The sequence below is a fragment of the Gigantopelta aegis genome, chromosome 2, assembly GCF_016097555.1.
Source record: "Gigantopelta aegis isolate Gae_Host chromosome 2, Gae_host_genome, whole genome shotgun sequence".
Classification (NCBI taxonomy): Eukaryota; Metazoa; Mollusca; class Gastropoda; order Neomphalida; family Peltospiridae; genus Gigantopelta; species Gigantopelta aegis.
The window spans coordinates 34,884,026-34,896,172 of record NC_054700.1 but is presented as its reverse complement, the minus strand read 5'-3'; the positions used below and the strand labels follow the sequence as shown (position 1 = coordinate 34,896,172).

At 34.7% G+C, this 12,147-nt stretch overlaps 2 protein-coding genes across 3 annotated transcripts in view; one reads left to right on the top strand and one right to left on the bottom strand.

Annotated features, from left to right (window-relative positions):
* Nucleotides 1-455: 455 nt before the first annotated feature.
* LOC121384452 (60S ribosomal protein L36-like) lies at nt 456-5,815 on the bottom strand. The gene is made up of 4 exons (XM_041514856.1): nt 5,763-5,815; nt 4,766-4,863; nt 3,774-3,908; nt 456-582 (listed from the first exon to the last, which is right to left on the bottom strand). Exons 2-4 carry the CDS (start codon nt 4,859-4,861, stop codon nt 496-498), a joined length of 318 nt encoding a protein of 105 aa, XP_041370790.1. The 5' UTR covers nt 4,862-4,863; nt 5,763-5,815; the 3' UTR covers nt 456-495.
* A 224-nt stretch (nt 5,816-6,039) lies between these two features.
* LOC121384438 (Bloom syndrome protein homolog) overlaps nt 6,040-12,147 on the top strand; it is a 37,445-nt gene continuing 31,337 nt past the window's right edge. Inside the window, exons 1-5 of one of the 2 annotated variants that reach the window (XM_041514837.1) lie at nt 6,040-6,142; nt 7,214-7,267; nt 8,746-8,848; nt 10,588-10,661; nt 11,384-11,532. In XM_041514837.1, the coding sequence (XP_041370771.1) occupies nt 7,230-7,267; nt 8,746-8,848; nt 10,588-10,661; nt 11,384-11,532 (364 nt within the window). In that variant the 5' untranslated portion in view covers nt 6,040-6,142; nt 7,214-7,229. Of the gene's footprint in view, nt 6,143-7,201; nt 7,268-8,745; nt 8,849-10,587; nt 10,662-11,383; nt 11,533-12,147 lie in introns of both variants that reach the window. The other variant, XM_041514844.1, reaches the window with a different exon arrangement.

Here is a 12,147-nt window from a genome sequence, read left to right as displayed (position 1 = left end):
TACCATTCGTGGTGCACGAACTGGGACGAAAAATAGGCCATGTGCCCACCGACGGGGATCGATCCCACAGACCGTGCATCATGCGATTCCCAAATCACCAAGACTACGTCCCGCCCTCTTACGCTATATTTCTATATAGTTTGTGGCTACATCATTTTTAATATCAACAGGACCATGGATTTTTGTATGTACCTTTGCCTGCCTCGGTGAAACATACACTGAAAAGGACAACCCCGTTGTACAGATTTTTCTCCCAGGATATTGGTTTAAACAAACACACCCACTAAACATGGCCACAGTGCACTCATTTTACACAAAAACCCCACTACTTTTGCATGGACTGGAATTACCACAAAGAAGTCTTCAATGTCAACAAGTTACATGTTTACAAACTACATGATGGTCCCATTGCCGGGGTTTTGGTCTTCTTAACAAACAAAAGAAAACAAGGTATATTTGACTGGGATCTTTAATGATAGTTTTGTACAGTACAGTCTATTTGTGTTGCTGTGCTTTCCTCATTCTCTGCAAGACGTTCTGCATTTCTTCCCTCTTCCTCTTGGCACGAAGATGAGAACCGAGCTGAAATTAGAGATAAGAATGTTGGTTTAATTTGGTAGCCTTCAATACCCATGTAAAGAACTGTCCATGACAATAACAAGATTGTTTGCACACTTTCCCCGTGTGTTAGAATAAAGCAGCACTGCTGAAATTAGTTGCGAGGAACTAATACTGTACACTGAATAATGTCAAATACAATTTTCTAGCATTTGCAGGAAAAAAAACCCTGTTTTAGATGACAATTTTCAGCATATACAACAAAAATATAACTTTAGTCCTCAAATGGTAAGAGGGCAACATGGGCACCACCTCGGTTATAATACGAGTTTATGCAAGGTGATAAACTCTATCTTCTGTTTGTTTTGTTTTGTAAAACCTGGTTTGATGCACGTACATGCAATAAAAACTTCACTGCCTAAGATCAAGTTTTTTATTAACGTGATTTCGTGTGCAAATTTATCAATACATTGCTTTTCCACACACGCGTTTCGGCGTGCAGACATTCAGCATGCCAAAAAAAACAAAAAACAAGTTGACCGATGAGCAATTTTGTCATCCGCACATTATTCAAGAGTGACACACAGTAGTTACACACAGTAGTTACTTTTGGCTTAAAAGTTCACTTCCATGTCAAACTTTATATAGCAATCCTCTGGTGAAAATGAAGATATGGAAAAGCAAGTGCAGGGTATAAAATTTGATTTTTTCAGACAAACAATATGTTGTTCGTGTGGATTCAAATGAGAATCTAAGATAGGCGATTTTCGTAGCTTTTCTCCAAATTCTTATCATAAATACTAAATTATTATTATTATTATTATTTGGTATGCTGGGAATAACTTGAAAGCTGCCATTTACATTTCAGTACAATACCTCATCGGTTCTGTTACAGGGGAGTACTTGTTGGCGCCAAACAATAGTCACAACGAAACGTGGATTTCTCGGAAGCTTTGAGCTTCCGGGTCTTAACGGAAAAACCCGAAGTTCTGCGAATCCTCGATCGATCCAATCGATGCTGCAACTCAGTGTTTCATCACGTTCTAATTTCCACTTCGTTATTTTAAAGTGCCTTATTAAACGTACTATTTTCTTCGCTGTGTATGTCATATTTTAATAAATTGATTTAGCAAGGGTTGTACTTGTTTTCCTTACAATACATGTTTCAGAATTAATGCATATATTTCAACGTAACTACACAGGTGTCAGAAAGTAAATAAATATACAGAACTTCACATAGTTTTTTCGCTTTCTATTTATTGCAAACATTTATTGTGCGCAAGAATATTTACCACGAGACCGCATAGCAGTCGAGTGGTATGTTCTTGCTCACAATAAATAGGAAGCGAAAATAACGTATGTGAGGTTCTGTATTTATTACATACCTTTAAAATATATATATATATATATATATATCAACAATGTCGCCATTCTCGTTTGTTATTAACTGCGAAATCGTCGGAAAAGCACCATTTTTTAAAAAGTTTTTATCACTAACAGTGTCTTTTTGCGTTTTTTCACATTAGGTCCTGACATTTTACAAACCTATAACTAAATGCCGGGCTAAGGTGATGTCACGTTTAATAAATACTCATAAACCGCTTTAATTTCCAAACCGCGTATTGTTTTCTGCATGTAACAAAATGATCAAAGGGAACATGCGACTATGTTACTAAATGTTAGACACTTCTAATGACAGTGCCGACTTTTTAATTGTCGAGTTCAAATGGATACATTGTTTTTTTCTCACACCTGCAATGCTTGGCCCGTTCTTATTATTTTATTCCAAAAATAGTTATATTAGCCAAAACACGTCAGTTTACATTTTCTGATGTGCGATTATAGTTTTTGCACGAATGAACGATCTGTTGTTCCATGTCGATATTGGTTTTGCATAACCGACAGACGAACGACAATCGTTCGTGCAAAATTTTATGCCCTGAAGTGTCAATGCGCAGAATAAAATGCATGCAGAAGTTTTGTTTTGTTTTACGACACCACTGGAGCACACTGATTAATAAATCATCAGCTATTGAATGTCAAACATTTGGTAATTCCGACTCAGTCATCAGAGGAAACCCGCAACATTTTTCATAATGCATCAAGGGATCTTTTATATGCACTTTCCCACAGACAGGAAAGCACATACCACGGCCTTTGTCCAGTTGTGGTGCACTGGTTGGAATGAGAGAAAAAAACAATCAGCTTAATGGATCCACAGAAGTAGTTCGATCCTGCGACGTAAGCACCTCATGTGAGCACTCAACCGACTGAGCTAAATCCCACCCCAAGATGCAAGCACAATTGTGCTAATGGAAAGCAGGCTTTACCATGTCATGCTACAAAATGATTAATCTCGGGGAAGCATGGAGTCAAGATGGTATTAGCCTACTGGTAGGGTGTCAACTCTAAAACAGGCTAAGGAAAACAATCTGTGAAGTGTGAGCAACAATTCATGGACTCTGCTATTTGTTTAGAAATTTAATAAAAGAAAATTATATAATGTACATTATTCTCTACCAACAGAAATCAATGGTTGCATTTTAAGAGATGCACATATCTTGCCATTTTCCTTCTTCAGCCTTCTACATTGCGACCAATGCGATAAAAAAATTTCATTTGGCGACTAAAACATTTCATACTATCTATATAAAAATACAAGCGTCATCTGGCTCGTAGATGGAAAATTTGACGTAGAGGACAGTTCTTTGTAATGTTATTGGTAAATTAACTGCAAACAGCAAAGCACAAGCTGCAAAGGTGCTTTTGACATGGTCAAAACAAGGTCACAGAATTCCTGCCACTACCTCTGCAAACCAGCGTTCTTTTTTTTAAAAAGACTGCTGCATTTGTCTTCATATTTTCGTTTCTCCACATCTCACGAAAAGTCAAATGTTTCATTAAAAAAAAATTAATACTAATTGTGCACAGCATACAGAAATCGCTACACGCAGGTGCAGGGGCTAATCTATTTCTCATGTTAAAGATGGATAGAGCAAGTAAAACAATTTTGAGCACCTGTGATTGTTCCGATTGTCACATGAGTAATTTTTGGTTGTCAGTTCATAATGTGTATTCTTAATTTTCTGTGACTTTATTGAAAATTGGGTAACGGTAAACAGGTATAATATTGAGTAATTATTTTATCAATACATTAGTGGCAAATTTCAAATCAACTTGCCAGTTTAGAATATATATAAAAATTCTGTTCTCACCCTCCTTTTGCAGAACTTGAGTGCTCGTTTGTCCTTTGATATTCGGAGCAACTCCTGACATCTTCGCTCATAGGGAGCAAAGCCTACAATCTCTCTCACCAGATCCCGTACAAACTTGGCATGTTTTGTTTGTTTCTGTGAATATTTTAAAACACCACAATTAGAAACACAGAAAATTAAAACAAATTTCATACAAACACAACAATAGTTAACGTATCAGTCTGTTGTTGGATCAATCCATTTCAATCAACAAATGCCCCACAACCTTCGATTTCAGATTCACTTGGTGTTTCTGCCAAAAAGAACTTTTTAGGTATGGTGCTCCTCCAGAAAGAAAATGGGTTACGTTTAGGGCTAGGGTTAACAAAATCATACAGTAATAATAAACAATAATTAATTTTGTTAAAATGTTAACTTAAAAATATAAAATCTACAAAAAAGGGTGGGTATGGTGCCATACCTGTTTTACCCTCTAGCAGAAACCCGGACTTGAAATTTGTACCAAATATTCCTCCTATCTACATTAATAAATCTGAAATTTGGGCTCTGTATTCCAAGTAGTTTTTGAGAGGAAGGAACTATTTTATTTAACACAACACGAAACACATTTTATTTATGATTATATGGCGTCGGACCACACAGATATTCAGAGGAGAAATCCGCCGTCACCATTTCATGGGCTACTCTTTTTCGATTAGCAGCAACGGATGTTTTATATGCACCATCCCACAGCCTTTGATATACCAGTCATAGAGCACTGGCTGAACGAGAAATAGCCCAATGGGCCCAACGACTGGGATCAATTCCAAACCGACCGCGCATCTAGCGAGCACTTTACCACTGGGCTACATCCCGCACCTTTTTTTGAGAGATAACTAGTAATGTGTAGTAATTAATAATGTAACCAAAAAAAACCTAACTGTTCTACCTCAGATTGAGCCATCATCATCACAAAATTCCTAATTGAAATTAACGTTTAACCAGATACATACCCCCTTTCTTCTTGATGGCCTATTTTGTCTGCCCTCGATCATTTTTGTGACTTTGTGGCCTTTGTGAAGGCCCACGGCCATTTCGTAGCGAATCATTTCTGGAAAAAGAATATCCATATAAATTTTACACATAATACACATATGGAGTTAATGTACATACAAACCAATAGATAGATAAATAACTAGTTTAATGTGCTCATACACCACTAGGGTTTTGAACACACCCATCCAGTCCGATCTCTGATATGATCGGTGGCCCAACAGGATGGGGCAGGGTTCAAAATGGGCAAAATTATTAAAATAGCAATTAGTAAAAAATTAATAGGATTAACCAATAGTTTATTCCTCTTGCCATTTAAAACCACAATTCAAAAATGGTTAAGAAAATCCAATAGTTTTCAGAATTTTGTAAACCTACCATTAAAAAACTAATTTTACCAAAGCAATCATCAATGGAATGACTTTGGCGAATATATATATGACCATGTATCCAATTTTAGCAATACTCAGTTTAAGACCAGTGTTCGAAATAAACATGTCTGTTTGTCCTGATAAGTGAAGATCTACTCGGATAAGTGAAGATCTACTCGGACAAGTAAAATGTACCCCCATGGTTGTCCACTGGGCAAGTGAAAATGTTAAGTGCAGTTTTATTTTGAACATCCAAAAACATGGTTCTTGTACTTGAATAAAACAAATTTCCATTATCTGGACAACTGAAAGTATCAAGATTTTTAACTGTACTTATATAGCCTGGCTACTAGCCAGATGTAGTTACATGTACAGTAAAAACATTGTTAATGTAATCAACATTGCAAAGAGATCGGTTGTAAATATAATCAAAATCACAAAAAGAAAGACGTAAGTAATGTTTTGGAGCAAAATATATCATGGGATTTAAAAAGCAACGTTTACTGAATATAAGTTAATTTTTAGAACTAAATTATCGAAATGTAAAACAGCGGATTGTTTGGATATTTGCAAAGACATCACTCACTGGATTTTCTAAAGGAAATGGCAGACTAAAAGGAAGTATATTTATACGCATGCGTTTTGAACATAGTTTAAAATTCACAAATTAGCCAGTTAACGAATTAAGGAATTTATATTAATTACACAGTATTTTTAGATATTTATTAATTTTATTTAAAATACCTTAAAAGTAAATAAATAAATTTCAATAATTATTACAATTTATGTAATCCAAGAACTTTAGTACGTTGCAAAATCCGTTTCCAACTGTTTGACTTTAACACCATTTATAAATATTGCTAGTCTTATGGCGGTATTTTCAGATTTTTGACAGTCGGCGCTATTTTGGTGATCAATTGAACATTTGATTATCGATATTAAATTGAGTTTTCAACGAGTTTGAAAGTAGGTGTGACTTAAACATATCGTTTTATTGATGCTAAAATTGAAGAACACAAAAACTTTAAACCCAAAGGCAAATTTTTTTTTGTATTAATCCTACATTATACGATTTCGTGGTTAATACATTTTCGGAAAACAGGTTGTCTTGCATAAAGAACGTGAAGTATACAAACTATATGTCCAAATGTCCATCTAGCTCTCTTACCATCAGAATACTCTGGCTAATCCAACATAAAAAAAAAATTATATGATATATTTAATAAAATTTATGCCAAATGATACTAGGGATTTCCAATTTTTAGGCTACATATCCCCAATTTGGTGAATAAATATTTTGGTAATTAGGCCCAAAAAAATGTAAATTGGTTATTGTCCCCGCCCGCCCCTGAATTTATTTTATTTTTTATTTTGTTAAAAACGTAAAAATGTGTCGAGATAGCAGCATTTCAACTTTCGTAAGGACCATAACGGGTTAAACCATCACCAGGTCCATCTGGCGGCCAGTGAAGGAACTACAACATCCAGGCGCATTCACTGTTGGCTGCTACTCCCACAAACAAAATGGTCTACAGGGTTTTATTAAGTTTTACACAGAAAAAAAAAGAAAAAAAATACCCTTCCCCCCCTACCCTGATTTGTGTGATCAAAAGGATGATCACCAACTCTTTTTTTTTAATTTGGCCTTAAGTCTAAATTAATTTAACAAAGTAAATAATTCTTAAAGAATCCCCAAAATAAGACTGACAGCAGCTACGGTAATTCAATGCAATCTTATTTAAAATGTGATCAAAACAAACTGTCAAACCTTTGCACACCAAACCAAATATTGACTGACAAGCTCCCCACCCTATTTTGATAGTAGCATAAACCAGGAAGTGTTAAGCTGTATCCTAACCGGCCGCGAGCGATTATTTTAGAAATCATTGATTTCAATTGCAGTATCCTAACTGCACATGTGTTGCGTGAAATCAATGATTTTTAAAATAATCACTCGCGGCCAGTTAGGATACAGCTTTATTGAAATAATATACAATGTAACATTAAAATATTTCATTATTTCAGTTTTTGTTTTAGATGATGAGAAAATAAAATGGATTTGAGCAAATCCAGAGAAGGTGTTAATAAAAGGTTTGTATATATTATTGTATAGTAATAATAACACTTACAATGCAGGGCTCAAACTTAACTACGGCACCGGTGGCAATTGCCTTCATTGAGATAGGCAGGAGCATCACCAATGGTACTTTTGTGCCATTGGTAAAGTTCCTCAATAATGACAAAATGTATACACCTGGTGTACATTATCTGCTAGTATTTAACATTTGCACATTTTAAATATATCTTCATACAACAAAATAATCTTTTAGTCAAGTTTATTTGCTGCAAAAGTCACTTTAAAAAAAATTGCTATAGGCAGGCTCAAAATTGCCATTGGTGGGCCTCTTTGACCATGGGAATTCTTTTTAAAATTTCAGTGGGAGACAAAGTCTTACGTTCGAGCCCTGCAATGTAACAGGCAGGAAAAAGTGTTATTTTAGAATTAGAATTAATTAAATGTAGACTTGGCGGATGCATCATATCTATAGCTTTAAACCGGGTGGGGCCGTAGAATTTTGACTTGTGGATGATGGGTTTAAAAAAAACCTTGAAATAGCTTCTTTTTTTTTTTTCTTTTTCTTTTTTTCTTTTTTCATCAAATTCAAATTGATTTTGGCAAACAGCAGCTTAGGCTATTATACAATCTGAAATTTTCATCTCTGCTCACCGTGTCAATAAAGGCACACCCGCTTCCTTGTTTTGTTTTTGGCCATTCCTCGGCCAATAAAATAAGTCAGAGTTTCATTGATCAGTCTTGAAATAAAAACTTGTATTGTATGTTTGAAAAAGTTGACATAATAATGGTAATAATATTTGTAAAACTATTTTTCACTGGGCATGCAGTGTCTCTGTCTCTCTGTCTGTGTTCCACTTTCCCTCTGCCTCTCTTTCTCACGCACTCACACACATACACACCAGGTATAGTCCTGTCTTACAGCGTTCGAAATAAGCAGTGTTCGAGATTAATTTTTTTGGCCAGTATCCCAGTTGGATACTAACATTTCAAAATCTGGTATCCCACCGGGATGCCTTATAATACTAAATTCTCAGGTGGGATACCAGATACTGAATTCTTGAAGTCTGGTATCCAAATTTATATTCTGGTATCCCCGGGATATCGGGATACCATTAATCTCGACAACTGAATAAGCACTTGTCTGTTTGTCCTGACAAGTGAAAATCTATTCTGACGAACAAAATGCACCTTGGTGCTTGTCCTGTGGACAAGTGAAAATGTTCAGTGCAGTTCCATTTTAAGCAATCAAAAACATCACCCTGGTACTTGAATAAAACAAACTATTTATTTGGACAAGTGAAAATATTGGCAGACAAGTAGATTTATATATGTATTTGTCCAGTGGACTAGTAAAACATGCTGCTTGTTTCTATCACTGTCTTATTGTATTGTGATACAGTATATATATAATAAAAAATAAATAATGTTAAATGCCCACACTTACAGAAAATATTTACTTTGTAACAACAGTTTTGATTATGTGTTTATACAGGTTTACTTTTAAGAAGCCAAATGGTTTGATAGCAAACAAGCCAAAGGCACTGAATGAAAGCAATGAAGTGCTTATCATTGGAGAATCTGTGCAACAACAGAAGGTAACTTTCTTAATTAAGTAATAAACAAACATCAGAAACACTCAGTATACATGTAATATATAGAGATTATTATACGAGCTTGTGTGTCGCACTGATTTTATGAAACGAGTGTCTGGATATTTGTATTGCCCGAGCGAGAGTAATACATGAATCGTGATATGAGTTTCGTAAAATCAGTACGACTCATACACAAGTGTAATAATTTCTCTATTATCCATATTATTATTGTTGTTTTCTTTATGAATAACAAGACCCAACTCAAAATGTTTCAGCCACTACCTGAAGGAGATGACGAAATTACGTCATAATTCAAATGCACAGTCTGGACTAGGACTGGGAAGCAACGTCATGTTATGTTATGACGTCGCTTACCAAAATTACGTCGTTACACATGTGCTTCGTATGATTATTATTAACTCGGTTATGTTGAACGATATGGATAATAAACTGAACTATGGTTTTAAGAGTATTATATCATGAATACACATCATGAATACTCTGTGTAATATGCTGAACTACAGTTTTGAGGAAATTCCTGTATGAATGCTCTGTCTAAAATACTGAGCTACGGCTTTCAATGAATTCTAGTATGAATACTTTGTAGGGGTGCAACGATACGGTCAAAACCGTATTGCAATATATTGCGATATAAGAAACTGTATTGCAATATGTATTGCAATATAGTTGATATTATTTAAATTTAATATTTATGGGTTGTTTTTGTAATGAAAACAGAAGCCATAACTTTTTAATGATCTTTATTAGTTTCAGCTGTCAGGCTAAATATTTTAGGCCATATTTTTATTTTTTAACACAATACTAGTCTACTAGAACAAACTATTTATAAATTGTCACATTCGGAAATCCTTACTATCAGGCTTTTCCGAGGTTATTAGCCGAGGTATTTTGAACGATCGGCCGAAGTATTTTGAACGATCAGCCGAAGTATTCAGAGTTCAGTGAAAAACAGCAAAGTGTGATTCTCATTTGTTGGTTTATTTCTTTGAAGATGATAGCCGTAGCCGTATTCCAACGTAAATGAACAATGAATGATAATGTGTAAGTAACAAAACATTTATTTGTAATTATTGTTAATTGGTTATTTTCATTGGACTTTTAACACGTTTTGTTTAGAAGTTAGAACCAAGTATAACCGACCTATCACTTCGTATGCCAACAAGTAAGCCGACTACGCTTGATGTGATTGTTACATTTTCTGTCATCACCAATTAATAAAATGATATGGTTTTTGTTTGTTTGTTTGTTTGCCTATTTCAAGTCAAATAAGATACAAGGAACAAAAATAGCGTATACAAATCGCGATACGCAAAACTGTACCGCGGTTTGTATCGAGCTGATCAATTATCGCGGTATACCGGTTTATCGTTGCAGCACTAATACTTTGAAATAATTATATGTACTGAACAGCAGTTTTGAGGGAATTTCAGTATGAATACTCAATGTCATATACTGAACTGCAGTTTTGAGGGAATTCCAGTTTACTGAGGTCCTGTTTTGAGAATTTCATTGTATAATGAATGCAGAGCTAAACTTTATGAAAATTACTATGTTGATTAAAAAAAGTAACTTAATTGAAATTGTAACTTACGTGTTGTTCATTGTTGCCATACATGTGCACAAAACAACCATTATGTATCACTTCGCAATCTTTGCTATGAAAACTACTACATGTATCTTAATTCAAAGTAGTAAATTGTGTGTTGTTGTTGTTGTTGCAGATATGCACAAAACAGACCACCATTAGTCACTTCACAAACAAGTCCAAGCCTGTGGCGACAGTAACTCCACACTTGTAAGTATGGCTAAGGTATAAAATATATTTTATCATTTTGTTTGGAGTGTTTTCAAACAGAAAGAAATGTGTCCAACACTAAGGGTTCTTCTCTGGACTTGGCCTCTAACCATTCCAGAAGCAGGGTCTGGGGGGACGTGCCTGAACCATGACTGGATATGGACATGATAAAGATCTTTGGATTGGAATTAAGAGTTCAGTGTTGAGATTAAAACACTTACCTACTACAGGGAACATTTTGTTTTCAAAATCCTGATTAACAATATTTCTAGTCGGTTGAAAATTGATTAGCAACTACTGTTTAATGTTTAAGAATTGAGTAACTATCTCTGAAAGTGGCGTAGTGAATCACAACGCAGTATTGAATAAAATGTTCCCTGTAACTATTCCATGAATGTAATTCTGATTTGGTAACATAATTTGTTTTTAATTACTTGCTTTCAGTGAGTACATTGTATTTCTAGGACATGATCTGATCACATTCCATGCCATATTCTTTATTTTTGTTGTTTCTTTTCACTGTCAAAAATATTCACTGCAAATATGTCTAAAGTAACAGTATTTGATTTCACATGTGTTTTGTTTTTTGAATGAGTATGCTAATACATGTGTCGCTGTCTGTAAATATTGGTTTACTGTAAATAGCAGCTATTAATAGTTATGAGTTTTCAAATCCACAAAATTGAGAAATAATTTACATGTTTTTTTCCCTATCTACACAGTTCGCCATATGAATCGGTTGCTGGGAAACGGAAAAGGGAAATAAGTGGACCAATGGCTAGTCAGCCGCCAAAACTTGCCAACATGTTTGTTAGTGACTTCGATGATGATGAAGATGATCTTTTCGATTTTGATTTGTCAAATATACAAGGTAGCATGAATAACATAATGTATGGGAGTTCTTTTTCTGGTTGAATGGAATATTTTGTTTTCAAAATTTTTATTAGCGACAGTTGTTAATTGATTGAAAATTGATAAGCAACTACTGTTTAACATTTAGAATTGTGTAGTAATCTCTAAATCTTGCATAGCTAAGCGATGTGATACTGAACAGAATATTCCCTGAAGGAGCTATAGAAGGCTTGCCATTTGACTGTAGACCTGTCAAATTTTAGATAATTAAAATAACTAAATGTGATAACAATAACTTACAGATGAGGCACACATGTCTAGTGTACATTACACTCATTACAACCAGTTTTTACTGTTATGACTTCCGGTTATTTTGATGATCTTGAACTTGAGTAGTTCGGACTCCAACAGTATTCTGTCTAATTCAGCAGAATGTTGCTGGTAAAAGTTTACCTTCTTCAGTATCATCATTTATTTTGAAAAGTAATTAACTACATCCTCAGGAAATGTTTATCTATAATATAATATTATATGCATAGCCTTTTAAACAGTTTCCGATCGTTCTGACCATTTCTCCTCTTTTCATCTGCACTGCTGAATGCCTTCTGATGCCACATTTTTTTCTGCTGGCTTG